Raw genomic sequence first — 16,578 nt, 5'->3', positions numbered from 1 at the left:
TTCTATTTACTGTTCAGTGCTCAGATCCGGTCTAGAACCCGCCTGTGACTGTATCGGGCAATTCGTGCGCAAGCACACATCCCGTGCGCGCGCGGGCACACACACAGACCATTGCCGTATCTTCTGTAAACCGGATCTGCAACCTTGAGGCTAGTCTGACTCTTCGGCGATTGGTTGATTAGGCGCGTGTCTGGGCTGGGGTCGCGCGTGTGGTGCCTGCCCGGTTGTGTCCGGGTAAGATGGCGTCGGACGAGCAGTGCTCGGCACCACCTCAATGGCGGTCCATATCTTTAACGCACGTAGAGTTCCCCGAGGGTGAGTGAACAACGTGTCTTCTAATAACTGCACTTATTTTTTTATTAACAATACATATAACAATACTATTCCGGGTGTTTGTTTGGAGGGTTATTTGCATTTGAATGGACTCGACTAGACGCTAGTGTTGTTGCCAAATAATGCTCTGCTTGGAGATGAACGGCTCAGCAGGGAACTGAACCCGGAATGCCAGATAGTGAGACGATATCCCGCATGCGCAGTTGATGGTAGAATACCCACAATGGTGGCTAGCAGAGATGCTAATAGCTTAATTTCGACAGTGTCACATTGATTCCTGTATATGCAATTGTTTCATAGACGTTCATATATGTACCAGTGTACAGTATGAGAAATAGCCAGTGATAACAAGGCAAATATCCCACCGGGATATAGAATAATGTTGCCTTGCTAAGGGTGTTGGATTCCATTAACTGGGTCTGCTAATTAATTAGCCCCTTGCACAGAGGAATGCAAGGCAAAAAATAACGACGTCCTCGGTGATAAATAATGTATAATTGTGTAGCTATTGGGAGTATTACAAATCTGACCAAATTGGTTACATTTGTACTGAGTTGTTGTATCTGAGTTTAATTACCTTAGTTTTATAATATTCTGTATTGATTGAGAGAATACTTTATTAACAGTTTGCAAAGACAAGCACAGTATTATAGTACAGTACACGGAGTGTTAAGGCGATTAGACCCAATAAAGCACTACTATGGCTTGTTTCTATTGTGGTCCTTTAGTTTGTACTGTGAGAAAAGGGTGGGTAGGCTTTGACTTTTTACAGGGGTTTGGCTGTTTATAGGATATGATATGGGATCATTGAGGATGAATAAGGGTTTTAAAAATAGTGTGTTAATCAAGGATTCTATATACAGTGATGTTCTGCTCGTCACAGACTCTGTTGCACCTCAGCGATACAGAATTAGATTAAATAGGGTGGCCCAACAGGGAATGGCTTGATTGACAACACCAGGTCATTTTCTGCTCCCAAACTCTGTTTTACTTTTACTCTCTCATATTTTCAAATCAAACTTTATTTATAGAGTACATTTACAAAGACCAGAAGGTCAACCAAAGTGCTGTACACGATCATAAAACAAGCATACAATCAACACAAATGGCATAGTAAAAACATCGAAGCAACACAAGTATTTAGACAGGTTAATTAGGTCAAACAACATTGGAAGCCAGGGAGAAGAGATGTGTGTTAAGACTTGAAAGGAAATGTACTATGTTTATCCAGGGTAACTGCAGGACTAAGCTCAAGAACTTGTTTACAGCCAGGCCCTGCTCATAGAACATTTCATGGTAGGGGTTCAATGCCTTGTCCAAGGGCACTTCAGCGGTGGTAATTTTAACGTGCCGGTCCCGGGATACGAACTAGCGACCTTCCGATATCAAGACCACTCCGCAAACCGTTCGGCCACCGCTGGAAAGCCTCTAAGGAGCGGGCAGACTTAATATGTAGGGGCAAACAGTTCCAGAGTTTGGGGCCGGCCACTGAAAAAGCACGATCACCTGTAATTAGAATTTTGATTTGATGAGTCCAAAATGAGTAAAAGTGAAACGCCACTCATCACCATCTTCATAATAGATAAATACACAAACAGACAGAACAGAAAATTATTTTTTGTTATTATAATAAAAATGCTATCTCTTTATTTTTTTCACTGAGCCTGAGGCCCGGCCATACTGTGATCAGTGATTAGCATATATTTTAGGCCCGGTCCGGCCTGGTCGGGTTCGGGCAGAATTTGAGAACTCTAGTCCAAATATCCATCTTTAGTGCTGACATGATGACTCCTCCACAGCCATGGATGGTATGGTAAATGATAATGAAATTGTGGGAATCCTGACGATAATGATGTCTCACACAAACATATTGTCACCATGTTTCAGGTGATCTAACAGGACGAGTGCTGGCCTACATCAGTCTGCTTCCGATTGCCATCCTCGTGGGGTTCGTTACGCTTATAGTATTCAAACGGGAACTGCACACGGTGAGTTGGAGTATGTCACTTACAAGTGACTTATTTGTAGTGTAATGTTACGGTAACCTCTTTCTATCTGGCCTCCCTATTTTGGTTAATCATACCATGCATGGCCATGGAGTCAGAAGATCGATATTAATTGTACACATTTAATTTTGATTTATATCTTCCACTGTTAAAACACATTATAATTGTCAGTCGTAATTAATCGTCAAGTCAAATATCATGATTGTGACCCGTCACCCTAACCATAACCTATTGTTATAGATTTCATTCTTTGGTGGGCTCATCCTGAATGAAGGGGTGAACTGGCTACTGAAGCACATTCTTAGGGAGCCACGGCCATGTGCAGGTAAATGCAGTGCTGGGACAGCATCCTATACCACCCTAATTTCAGTGTTGATTTTGACAGAACATTTTGATTTTAGTTTTAGTCATAGTCTTTGGAATGTCACCTGGAATGTTTTAGTGTTGGTCTAGTTTTAGTCGACTAAATATCATAAGATTTTAGTTTATTTGTTGATGTAATTGTCAATATATTTAGTCTTAGTCATCATAGCTTAGTTTTCATTTAGTTTCCATCAGTGAAAAAAAGTCAACGAAAAATGTTCGTTATAGTATTAGTCGACGAAATCAACAATGCCTCATTTAACATAACAAATATGATGGATTCCGCATGAACTTCCTGGCTGGTTGCAAAATCATATCTATAAAGTACAACTAAATCATGTGGATTATTTATTTAGTGTGTTGTGCTTTGATGTAAAATATGGCTGTCCTTACAGGGGCTCATTCCTCGCTGACCACAGACTACGGGATGCCGTCCAGTCATTCCCAGCTTATCTGGTTCTTTGTTGTTTACTTCTTTCTTTTCCTTTATTTAAGGTGAGTTTCATTCTCTTTTAAAGTTAGTTTTGAGGAACCAGGAAGCGACATAGAAGATTCAATTAGATTATGTCGACTACAAAAATATCTCAGGGAACAATGCATCACAAAGGCATCTATTTAAAATCACCTTTGACATCAGTGCTCTAGACTAGACAGTACACTGTGTGTACAGTGTTCTTGAACCGTCTGGTTGCATTTCAGGGTACATATCACAACCCTCAGCCTCACAGTTATTTTGCATAATAAGACACCATATTGATAAGTCTTCTCTAAATGGTTAATCCCCACAATTTACCCTTTTCAGTTAGCTACATTAGCTCTATGATTTGGAGTCTTTAAAAGATTATTTCCGGGGTAGTTGTGAACCCACTCGTTTTGTCTGTGTTCTAGAATGCATCAGACGAACAATGCTCGATGTGTGGACCTGTTGTGGAGACACATACTGTCCATCATCTTGTTGGGCATAGCCTTATCAGTCTCATACAGCAGGTAAGACATTGTTTTCCTAACTTTTATAAATCGGCTGTGGATTTTTCATGTTCCAAAAGTCTTATTTTTGCCTGTTATCGCTTGTCAACCACTTAAGCCTAACCTCATCGTACAATGAATAGCCAACCAAAAAAGCAAATCTACAAGACGATTGTCTCTGTCGTTGACAGTGCCTTCACTCCCTCGAGTCCGTGCTGTTATTTGTTTATCATGGATTGCAAAAAATTAAGAACGAAAATAGAACAAAAATTGTATTAATTTACAACTGACCACGAAACGCAGAACTGAAACTACCGTACTGTTATTGCTACAGTATTTTATAGCCTATTAGACAATCCTTAGACATGTGAAAAAGCATAGCTATGAGTGTGCAGCCTTTTTCTTTATCTTCAATATTTATTTTCCAAGACCAGCAGCACCTCACCAACACTTCTCTTGTTCTTTTTTACTATGTGGGTACGCTCCTCACCAATCCATGCACAGATTTTCCGCGTTGAGCTACTGTAATGTAAATCTGGCCCTGCACCATGCTGCATGGCCTTGGATGCTCATCATTTCTCAAGGGTGCCAAAGCGAGAAGGCACACCCAGGGACGGCACCTGTGGTTAACTGTAGTAATGGAGCACATTGTACGCTTACAATTCTCTTCTCTCGCACTCTGTATCCATTCACAAGTGTTATGTCATATAGCTCAGGAAATCCACACACATCAACAAACCACTTCTCTAACGAATATGCTTCTGTGAAAATTGTTTGAGTTGAAAACATTTTCAACTTGTGTAAAAGCTCCCAGAGGCCGCTAGGTTCCTGATGGAAAAGGAGGAATGTTCTTGAATTTCAGAGAAAGTTCCTGCGGTCAAAAAGGGGTTAAATAACACATTTTGTGCTTGTTTTTGGCGCAATCCTGCACCCATATCAATATATGAACTCTTCTACAGGGACACAGCTATTAACTTTGTATGCCTAACCCTAAATTCATTTTGGAGTAAATTGAATGAAAATAAAGATTTTACACACCAGGAGCGTGACAAATAAAAATGTAAAAAATAAAGCATCTGTGATGAATATTTTTGCATAAAATTAAATGATTTGACAGCTGAGCAAAAAAATAAGGAGCGTGGAAATTTGTTGCTGATGTGGAGGCTTGCATTGACTTTATGAGTGTTTTCTTTTTTAAAGAAGCAAATAATTTGCATTAAGAAAACGCACTGAGTTATTTGCACAAGAAAATGCTCATGGTGTGTACCTTAAGTCATGTTAAATTATTATCCATGTACAAAAACAATATGTGGCACAAAAACATTATTTTAAAATGTAGGTACGCTACTGTATGATGTGTAAGATGTTACTTTAAAAATCATGTTTTATCATCCTCAGGGTCTACCTATTGTATCACAGCTGGAGTCAGGTGGTCTATGGTGGAGTGGCGGGTAGTACTATTGGCATATTCTGGTTCTTGTTCACACAAGAGGTGCTGACACCACTTTTCCCCAAGATGGCAGCATGGTAAGGACCCGTATTTAACTACTTAAAACCTATATACTTCATTCATTGACCATAGTCTCTACATTCACAGTACACCAAATTGTTTGACGAAAATAGCCGATGTACAAGCTCACAATGTGAATCATTGTGAGATTGAGAGTATTGCATCATTATAAAATGGTGCTACTGTTACTGTCTACTCACTCTGCAACTCGTGGGCATTGGATACCGCTGATAGCATGATGGTACATCATCGGAGGTAATCTCAAACAAGAATTATGCAGGTTCTTGCACTGTCCAATGTCCACGGCCCATCTCTGAAGCTCAAAGCGAGTAGATGGAATTGATGCCATTTTACAATGAGCTACTGTATTAGTGAGGTATATGAAGGTAAGGTTGAAGGCTCCTTTAAGAAACACAGCACCGGCCCAGGCCGTAGCGTAACGGTCTGGGCACCGGACTGGTAATCCAGTCGCAGTGTGCCGCGGGTTCGACTCCCGGACCCGACACGGCCTTTACTGCATGTCATCCCCCCATCTCTCTCCCGTTTCCTGTCAGCCTACTGTCTGTCCCTTCAAAAATCAATAAAAGGCGTAAGCCGCAAAAAAATATCTTAAAAAAAAAAAAAAAAAAAAAAAGAAACACAGCACCTGCACATCCACTCTGCTGATCTTCAGTTTATATCTGCTATGTTCATTTGTTTAGCAGATGTATATTGTTTATTTTGGTCTATTCTCAATTTTAAATGTTTTTCTTATTTTCTCCATATTAAATGTTTTAATCTGAAGCACATTGGGTTGCACTTGCTGTATGAAATGTTCTATATAAATAAAGTTTAATTTACTTTTTTTTGGGGGGGGGGGGGGGGGGTGTATATATTCATATACTCTTATCATTCGATCCCATTTTCCTTTTCCACAATAATAGGCCAATATCAGAGTACTTCCTGGTGCGAGACACAAGCCTGATCCCAAACATCTTATGGTTTGAATACACGGTGACCAGATCAGAAGCAAGGTAAGATTTTGTCCGGATGGAAACAGACTAAAGTTTACAGTACATCGTATTGTAAGATTAGATCATTATTATTATTATTTTATTTCATGCAGGCTTCACACTCTAATTTCACACACTTGCATTCAGCCCGGTGTTTCTACTATGATGGAGTTGCAGCAGCAGAGTACTTTCTTTCTGGTGCTCCTGCCAGATAGTAATGTCTTCTACAAGACTGTGTGAACAGTATTTGTGCTCAGTCAGTAATGTGCAGGGTAAATACCTGTCTAGCTTACATTATGGTCTCAAGAATTACAACACTTAAGTGCTTGCACAGTTGGCATTTTTACTGAGGGAATCCTCACTACCGGTATATCTCTCGGAGAAGTCGGGAGTCTTTCAGATTTTATTAGATTGACAGCTGTCGGAACGCATGGTACTGGGATTAACCACTGTGGTGCCGCCTGCATTTCACACAGGGGAATTGTCATTCTGCAGAGATGGTGTCATGACATCTGCTCGTCCCAGTAAGGAATTGGATAAGAATGAGAATGATAAGCCTGTGGGGGTTGGGTTCACCACAGACCTGAAAAAGGAATGCGCAGAAGATATCTCATTATCAAATTGGAAGATTGCAGGAATGGATGAGCTCTACCGATTTCGGTAACCATATGATATAGTCGTTCCTCTTAGATTCACACCAGCGTTGCGCGTGTGGCTTTCAGAACCCAGTAATGAGGCTGAATGTATCCACAGTCATGATATTAACTGATGCAACAATTGGGACTCATGTCATGACTGTTCACCCTGTGGTGCGGCGAGGCCTGCAGTGGGCCATAAGGCTCCAGTTGGACACAAAAAGGACCTTTTGATCATATCTCTGCAACAGTCGGGGACCTCAACCGCCGGAGGAACCCATGCATAATTTAAGTAGTAGTGTGCTGCACATACTGTAAGCTTTCACATGAACAGTGTCGCACATTAGCTTTAAATAGAAATGTGTTGCACATTATTAGCTTTCACTTGAGTAATGTGTTGCACCTACAGTATAGCTTTGACTGGAGTAGTGTTTTACATTGGCTTAAGTTTCACACGATATGCACACGTTCGTTTCACGTGAGTAATTGGTTGCACATTGGCTTTGACTGTGCCTTGCACATTTATTAGCTTTCACAGACATATCTCACAAAGGCTGTGGGTCCTTGTGGAGAATAGTCGAGGTTGACGGCTGTCGGTCTAAAAAATGGCACATCCACCTCTGCATTTGGCAGTCCAGCAGCTAGTCCTGAAGTATGTTGTGCTGCTCCGCCTCCTACGGAGATGGGATGTATTAATCAGGACAGGGTGACAAGTGTTTTTGATTTACAACTGTGTTTATGGAGGAACGGGGTGCTCCGGCTCATGCAAATTGTGCACGTCACCGGAAGAAGTAGAATTCCTTCACTTCTAAGTTCTAATGGGCCCCAGCCTGATTAGTTGTGTATGCAAACATTCTGCTTTGTGTAATATGGCAAGCCCAATAGCACATAGAGCATGATAAAGCTTTCTGTCTGTGTTAGTAGAACTAGTCTTTAAAAGTATTGTTTCTAGAGCCCCACTGATTTATCGGTCAGCCGATATTCTGAACCTGTGTGTGTGTGTGTGTGTGTGTGTGTGTGTGTGTGTGTGTGTGTGTGTGCGCACGCACACACACACACTCACTATCATGGCACATCAATGTTGGAATTTCTTTACTAATTGTTGATTTCTCCTTTTTTAGGAACAGACAACGAAAGCTGGGAACAAAACTTCAGTGAGATCTACAGTTCTTTTGTGAAACTGAGTTAAGGACCACACATTATGTACATGTACACACAAACACATGCTCACTCAACAAACACACTGGAGAACCATCTTTTGGACTTACATGGTTGCAAGGAATCGAAGGCCACACAGTTTAAAGGTTGTGAAAAGTGTGCCTGGACCTGGCCTGGAGCCTACAGCCTGAGCAAGTCCGTCCACATGTCTCTCCTTCTTGTACAGCTTGCCCAGATGCTTTTCCAACGCATGCAAGACTGTGCAAGAGGCATACTATTTAATGATAGATTAATATATATTTTAACTAGTCTAAAACGCACGCTGACAGTAACGGTGTACTGTAAAAGATGCAAGGAGCCAAAAGAAGGGGCTTTAGTCAAATCAAACAAACTGGCTAGTGCCATTACAGCATGTAATTAATTAGTGATGCTTTTTAAGAATATTCTATGGATAGCTGGTAGGGGCTGGGTGGGTGCAGAGTGATGGGTGGTTAATGCTAGTTGGATTGGGTAGATTTTGGTTGTGGATAATATGGGAGGGGGGAGTGGAAATAGACATTTTTCATTGTTCTATAAAAGAGCAATTTCTAAAACTGGTTAAGACAACAAATGAAAATTTGCACTTTGTGAAATGTAATAGTACAAATTCAACTAACACTTGCTAAATGTTAAGATCCCCTCTTTCCCCAGTTGATCTCCCCTCTGTGTCTATGACTGTCAGTCCTAATATATTAGCTTCCAAAGCTCATTTGCAACCTAACTGTACATTTTGTGTACCTTCTGTACTATTGAGCATCATGTCTTGGTTCTGTTCATATCCACATTTGGGGATTATGACAGTAAATCACTGTACAACTGCATTTTTGTTGTAATCCTTTGCTGTTTTACATACACAACGGACCGAGATGGTCTTCTCTTAATGCCTCACATATTGTTGCTGTCAGGCCGAAACGTATTTCCATATTTCAACTTTTTATCCCCCCCATCCCCCAATAAATGAATGCCCTACTTCCTGCCACTCAACTTTGTTGTGTTTTAAGGGTTTGAATAACTACATTAGATCCTTTCAGTTTCCTGGACATTTTTGGACATACCCGTTTCCACCCGACAGCAACGATATACAGTAGCAGCCTGGGAACAGAATTCTGGGAATCATTTGTGTTTTGTTGTCTTGCTTTCTGCCATGGCAGAAAACCCTTTCTTTCTTTTTTTACTTGCATTTCCATGCTAACATTCCATATCACTTGTTGAGAAAACTTAAAATATGACTGCTGTTTTTTAACTTGTTTTGTGGTGGGTGGGTTTGGGTGGGTGTGGTGGTGGGGATGGGATCAGGGCAGATGTAGCATGATATTATGATTAGGTTTCTTTCCTCACAACCAGGGGAACTGTTGTTCTGGGTTATGTGGGGGATCTAAAGCTGATTAGGAACAGTCATATCATTAGCTTCACAAAGGGAAGTAGTTCTCTTAGAAATACATTTTTCCATGTGTAACCCATATCAGGCTGAATAAAAAACAGTTTATGTAAAAAAGGAAAGAAAGTCTTTATTGCAGTGTTCAAAATTGCTTTTGACTCGATGTGACTGTTTTTGAATCCAACAACTATCTGAATAGCCATAGTATTAATTTGCAGTACAAACAAAGATTCTATGTCTATATGGATTATTCCCAGGCGAGTAGATAATTGTTATATGCATGCAGGTATGCTAATGTAATAATATCCAATGCCTTCTGTGTCAGGTACTTGTGCTGGAAAATTGCCAGTCTATAGAAAATGTTTTTATGAGCTTTACATGCTGGATACCAGCAAAGTTCCCTATAGGCCTACCTATCCTTAAAACCCTCGCATAAGTTTTTTTTCCTTTTTTTCAAAAAGTCACACCTGTGTGAAGTGAGGGGCGCTCTATCATCGTACTGGACACTGAGCTATATCTTGCACCACCCCTTATCTCTAAACTTATGTCATTTTTTACTACTTTAAAACATTTTAAAATAGTTCAAATAGCTGATCTACAAGATCACAACGTGTCGATGTAGAGTAGATTATCTAATTGAACTATTTTAAAATGGAAAATAAGTTTAGGGGTAAGGGGTGGCATAAGATGGGGGCCTATGTCTTATTTGCTCACTTGCTCAGACACTGATGTAAAACTCCATTGTCATTGGGAATTTAATGTTTGTATAAGACAAAAATAGACACTAAGCCGATTTTCTCAGACACGGATGTCAAATTCTCCATTGTCAACAGTAATTTTGTGTAGGATGGAAATGTACACTAATAGCAGAATATAGTACGTGTGCCTTGAGATTTTGACTTTTCACAAAACGTTTGAAAGCCATTGATTTATTGCCAGGGGTCATCACCATGGCATGCTGGCTTGTGTTGGACATTTTTGTCAAAATCAATTTTTTTACTAAATGAGTGGACAATAATACCAGAAACACAAAGAGCTAGCCCTGAATGACCACAACAGGTCTGTAACTCAGAGTGTATGAATGGAACCAGATTGACCCTTACCCCCTTTTTGAAACTAGCTCCTTGCCACTCGCCCTACACACTTCCACTTGGTTTGAGCATAGATATATAAATCATAGAGACAGCACTGGATGGGAGGGGAATCCCGGTGCCGTCTCTATTATTTATATATCTATGCTAAAACCGAGTGGAAGTGTGTAGGGCGAGTGGCGAGGAGCTAGTATAAAAAAGGGCCTTACACTTAGTTTCAAGGGGTCCTTGAAAATAAAACATTTGAGAACCACTAGTACTAGTGCCATATGCCATAGTATCGTAGTAAATAAGTGTCATGTCTGATGTCATATATTCTGTAAGAAGACCTGGATACTCACATTCAGATCAGATGGGTCTTATGATCAAAATGAGAACATAATGCTGTGCAAAAAGAACATCTAAAATTCTTTGTCATGTCTATGAATGTTGATGACCCCTGTTTATTGCATAATATTTTGTTTGGTAGCAATCTGGGACACATTTGGGACTCTTTTTGTGTAGACAGGAACTCTGGCTAACAATTAATAAATAACACTACATGTTTGTGGATTTCTCTTTCTCAACAAGAAAAACGAATCAGCGAATAGAGACACAACATAATGTTATTGTCAGACATTCCCTAGTATGCAGGCTGTGACAGGAATGTGTGCATATTAAATATCTTTTTCATCTTTTTGGATATTTTCTTAACGTACACAACACAGTTCTCCCAAGTCTTCGATTAGAAAAGAGAGGATGTTCTAGTCTCCTCGCCATTGCAGCAACACTATTTTACTCAAATGCTCCAATCCAAACTATATTCACACTTTTTTCAGCTGCTAAAGCGTGATCTCCAACTTGAACTACCATAGCCAACTTGTTCATTGTTTACTACCAGGCAGTCGCCTTCGGATGACGTTACCATTTGCTACAAGCACTTTCGGATGATATCTAACAACGTTAGGGAGCGCTTGTTTTGTCTGAATTGCCTCGCCCGACCGCAACTAGCCCAAACCAACAGCCGTGTGAGCTGGACAAACTGTCAGTAGGCTATAATGCATCCATTGATGTGTTGACATATAATAAAGTAAATATAAACATCACGTGATGTCACTGGCCATAATAATAGTTCCAGCCAGATCCGTCGTTAGATCTGAACAGACTGACTGCACCAGAGCGCTCCCTTCCACCGTCTCTCGGCCAATCAGAAGCCGGGTTCTCTCGGCCAATCACAAGTCGAGTTGTCCAATGTCCGCGGTTTGTTTAAATTTAAAATGTGAAAAAACGCGTGCACGTTCACACCGCGAACTGCGAGGATCGGCGTCACTGTGGTAACGTAACGAACGAAGTAACTGGCTGCCAATCGAAAGTCGAGTTCTCTCGCGTTGTTTAAAATGAAGCGCGAATGACGTAGATCGGGGTCGCCGTGGCAACGGCCTGCACCGCGACTGTTGATGCGGTGTGATTGGTCGGTTCAAGGTTTAAAACGAGACGGTCGAGTTCAACGCTTCAGTTGCACCTTTGACTTCGTCCAGCACAGTACAAAGAGAGACACACACAAAGAAAGTACCGGTTACAGCTTCAACTTGTCAAGTTATCTCAGCAACTCATTGCAGCAGCAACATCAATGAAGATGCTCATTGCTTCAAGGCAACAACATCCTCCTCTTCATCCCACAACAACAGTGGTGATGAAGGAGACATCCGAGCAGCGATATCAGGTGGTCCATGCAACAGGGCCATCAGTCTCCTCGTCTTCTTACTCCACCCTGGATGAGATGCAGGTGCGGGACGTCTTGTATGCTGCTGCTCCCTGGTGGCAGCAGCTGGGCGGTGACGACGTGACTCTGCAGGCCGGCACAGGAGGAGGAGACAGTTTAGAAGACCTAACGGCTGCCATCTTCGACAGGCTGCTTCACTCCGACGACTCGAGTCCTACTGAGGGGACAATGATGGACCCCTTCATCATGCCCCGTCCTCAGACGCACACCACCGCACACGACAGCCCCAACGGCTCAGCTGGTCCTCAGACGACCACCACCCCCGGTAGGTGGGACGTGATGACGCCAGGTGCCGCAGGAGGAGACAACAACGACGATGGAACGGCTGCATTACTTGAGCTGCTTTCCCCAGGCTCAAGCCTTTCTCAAGAGACCGCAACGACGACAATGGACTTGGACGCCACCGCCAGCCATGCTTGCTCAAGCCTCCCGCAGGAAACCACAACGATGATGGACATCAGTACCACTGAGCACCATCGTCAGATGGCTACCACCACAGCAGCCAGCCCGGCTTGTTCAAGTCTTCCTCCAGGAGACACCACACAAAGCCCTGACTCAAGCCTTCCTCAGGAGACAAGGACGATGATGGACTTGGACACCACCACTGCTGAGCATCGTTGTCAGGTGGCATCCAGCCCTGGCTCCTCCAGCCAAGCTCCGATGGCCGCCGTCAACAGTCCCAGCTTAGTTCTACCACAGGAGACGTTGATGGCCACCACGCCCATCCCCAGCAGCTCAGGACATCTCCAGGAGATGATGACCACCGCCCAGCTTCCTCAGGTGGTCACAGTGTACAACCCCGTCTCGGGCGCTCTCGACCAGTGGACAGTGATGGACACGTTGCAAAGCCCCCCCCAGCAGCGCAGGTCTGTACAACCTTGCCTCAGGTCTCCACCAGGGGACAGCGACGACAATGGACATGGTGCAAAGAAGCCCCCTGCCCAGCAGCACGGCAGCGGGTCTTCCTCAGAGGAAGGCCACCACCAGGGGCCGGGGCCAGCAGCCCAAAGTCTGGATGGACGCCGAGCAGAAGAGGCAGCTCCGTTTGCAGCAGAACAAGGACGCGGCCAAGATGTCCCGAGCGAGGAAGAGGGCCTACGTGGAGGATCTGGAGAGCCGCCACAAGGTGCTGGAGGCGGACAACAAGAAGCTGATGGACAGGCTGCAGTACCTGGAGATGTTCTGCAGCGTGCGTGGCATTTCTCCTCCGCAATGATTTATATAGTAAGTACAATATTGTAAGTATTGTACTTTTATATATGGTTTTATAATGTTTATTATTGGGTAAACATTATACACGTTTATTATGCATTTATTATTATTATTATTATTATTGTTGTTGATTCATATAGTAGACATTTATTGTAAATATTGTAGGCTACATTTATTGTTTATAGTTTATTATTGAAAAAACATTATACAAATATTATATGCATTTATTGTTGTACATATACTGTTTGTTTGGATCTGGTCAATTAAACAAGTTATATGCATTTTATCTTGTTCAACTATTACTTGAAACTATATTTCAACCAGCAGTATCTCAAACCAAGTGTCAGTATTCTGGACATGTCATGATAGCCAGGTGAACAGCATTGCTACACGTTTTTAGCTTGTAGATTCACTATTTTCAGCGAAGAGATTTCTAGAGATTTTATCTCTTGGGGAGTCGGGGACCCCGATCAACAAAACATACAGAGTTTAAGTGGCTACATACAGGGTTCTCACACCTAGGAGTATGAATTTCCAAAACATTTCCAGAATATTTAACCCTGAATTTCCTGGCCTACAGTTATAACAATCATTCAGCGCAATAACAAGTCTCTTACTCCTTTGTGCAATGCCCAAAGACAAGGCAATGTAGCAAAAATACAATTTCATGCCAAACTGTTTGCTACACCTGTCCTAGGGTATAGGATCCTGCTGCAGCACGGTGTGAGCTTGTAGATCTGTTTTTTTTTGTCATATCCAGTACACATTAGGTTGCAATCACGCAGCCTGTTCTGAAAAAATCTACTTCGGTTACATATTTCGTGTCATGTTATGTATGATTTGGAAAAAGTTTTTAACAAAATTAAATATTTTTCAAGGACCACTAATAAATTCCAGGTCCCTTGATAAATCCCAAACCTTTTCCAGGACTGGAAATGTTTTGTCTAATTTCAAAATATTTCCAGGAATTTCAAGACTGTGGGAACCGAACACTTATATATTATATATATTGTTTTAGGGCAGGCCGAACAGCTGATGAAATCACAGATTTGAGGCACTAAGGTTGCTTTTATGACATTTGAGACCATTCATGTTTTTGGAAGATGCTTCTAAACTTTATTGCTAGTTTGATCACTTCAAATACTCTTTCATCTTAAAATAACTAGGCTAATGACCAAAAATAGCCAATCTACAAGCTCACAATACATTGCGCTGCCTGGGACGTGTTGTGAGCTTGTAGATCTGCCATTTTCGGTGTGCAGCATGCGTTCACAGAAGACGCTAGCTTCTATAGAATCCAAATGACTTAAATCAGTCGTGGCGACTGAGAACTTTAATCCATGCATTCAATGGGAGCGCTTGTCCAGACTTCGAAGTGCAAAATCATAGAGGAGAGGAGAACATTGTTATGGCAATGCATGACAACAGAAATCCCAAATACTCTTTTTGTTTTAATACAATTGTCACAATTGATCCAGTCCAGATCACAGAAAATCCGTTAAACTGTTGATGACTGTAAGTGTGGCACCAGCTAAAAACACCAAAGCACTAAAAAATATATACTTACTTACTAAATTTACCAATAAAATACAAGTGATAATTGTAATAAAGTGCAGAGGTGCTTAGCTTAACGATTCAATCAGCCGACCATTTGAGAGGTCTGGTCCTCCGGCTCACATAAGGTCTCAGTTCATTAGTGTCTCCTTGTTTCTGGCTGGTTATAGAGCGTCGCAGTCCCTCCCCCTTTCAGAAACGACGAGTGGCCCAGGAAATGAAATGCAATGCATTTCTCCCATAGGATTTTCTTTAAGTATTTATTTAAAGACGGTTACGCCGTGGACAAAGCCAAATCGGATCGTGATAAATCATGACAATGAACACAATGTTTTGGGCCGATCAAATCATTTATAAGAAAAACAAAACAAATAGTGTTGTCTCCTGCCTTTATTTTCTTCTTTCTAATGATTTGATCGGCCCAAAATATTGTGTTCATTGTCATGATTTGTCACAATCCGAGTTGGTGATTTGCTGACAGGCTGCTGAGGTGATCTGTCCATTCCTCAGCCTTTGGCAGTAGAGGTCATTGTGTCTCTTACATTTGTGTTTATGAAGGTTGGAGTTTGAACTGAGTCTTGGAAGACTGGGACATCACTCCTGAGGGAGAGAGACACACAGACGGACAGACAGACAGATGGGGGTGACAGAAGGTGAGAGAAGGATGAAAGGCATGAGGCAGGATGAAAATGGTGATAAAAAGCTTCCTTCATCAAACAAGTCCCGTGTTTGGGAGTCCTACGGCTTCCCCGTTATTAATATCTATTTGATTGAATATGATTATCATCTTTCTATTTTCATTCATGCCAACTGTAGTTCCTGTTCCTGTGTTTAACCCATTCTGACCGGGCACCCATTTTGGTGTCAGCATCATGTTATGCTTTAGCTATTTAAAAATAGCAGATCTACAAGCTCATATCGCGCCACCGAGTGGCGTGATACGAGCTTGTAGGTCTGCTATTTTTTGAAAAATCGAAGAGCGACTGACATTTTTAGAATCTGATCTCAGGTCAGAATGGGTTCATCAGGACCAGTGTGTGTCCGGCGGAAACCTCGTATGAATCTGATCTCAGGTCAGAATGGGTTAACACTGACTGACCTCCACTGGTCTCCTCCCAATCATCACTGTCTTCAGTGACTTCAGTGTCAGATTCATGCTCGACTTCAACTTCAGAGCAGTACGAAGAGATATCTTCATCATTATCTTCACTTTTCACTGCTAGTAATGTCAACATTGACCCAACATGCTCCTCTGGTCTTTGAAGTAGTTCATCCTGCTCATCTTTAATGTGTGGAGGCTCTGGTTCCTCCTGGAGCAGACTGGGGCTCTTCTCCCGTTTAGGGGAAACCTTACACACAACCATGTGCAGGATGTCTAGGAGCACACAAATAACAATGGTCAACACTGTATTCCTAAAATGTAAATCCATTCTTCTTCCATGTTCCATGGAGAAAATGAGCTATTACCTAACAAGATAAAATTGACTAAATCGTTACTCACTACAGGTTATTACTGTTCTGAAAGTTTCAAAATACAAAAACATAATAATGTGAAGCAATATATTTAGTTACTTTAACC

At 41.8% G+C, this 16,578-nt stretch overlaps 1 protein-coding gene across 1 annotated transcript; it reads left to right on the top strand.

The window, feature by feature from the left end:
* The first annotated feature begins 206 nt into the window (after positions 1-206).
* Positions 207-9,608, top strand: dolpp1 (dolichyldiphosphatase 1). The gene is made up of 8 exons (XM_083794315.1): positions 207-315; positions 2,221-2,321; positions 2,580-2,664; positions 3,098-3,197; positions 3,591-3,689; positions 5,067-5,195; positions 6,102-6,191; positions 7,927-9,608. The coding sequence occupies exons 1-8, from the start codon at positions 240-242 to the stop codon at positions 7,961-7,963; spliced, it is 717 nt and encodes a 238-aa protein (XP_083650441.1). The 5' UTR covers positions 207-239; the 3' UTR covers positions 7,964-9,608.
* Positions 9,609-16,578: the final 6,970 nt, after the last annotated feature.

Source organism: Protomyctophum parallelum (genome assembly GCF_964188405.1).
Source record: "Protomyctophum parallelum genome assembly, chromosome: 21".
In the NCBI taxonomy this organism is placed as follows: domain Eukaryota; kingdom Metazoa; phylum Chordata; class Actinopteri; order Myctophiformes; family Myctophidae; genus Protomyctophum; species Protomyctophum parallelum.
The sequence above is the reverse complement of the archived record's forward strand: the minus strand, read 5'-3'. Positions and strand labels throughout refer to the sequence as shown.

Bases quoted from the DNA above. Each gene is read 5' to 3' on its own strand.
- dolpp1 (XM_083794315.1), top strand. From the start codon at position 240: ATGGCGTCGGACGAGCAGTGCTCGGCACCACCTCAATGGCGGTCCATA. The intron at 316-2,220 runs GTGAGTGAACAA...ACCATGTTTCAG, and splicing joins GCACGTAGAGTTCCCCGAGG to GTGATCTAACAGGACGAGTG. The intron at 5,196-6,101 runs GTAAGGACCCGT...CCACAATAATAG, and splicing joins TTCCCCAAGATGGCAGCATG to GCCAATATCAGAGTACTTCC.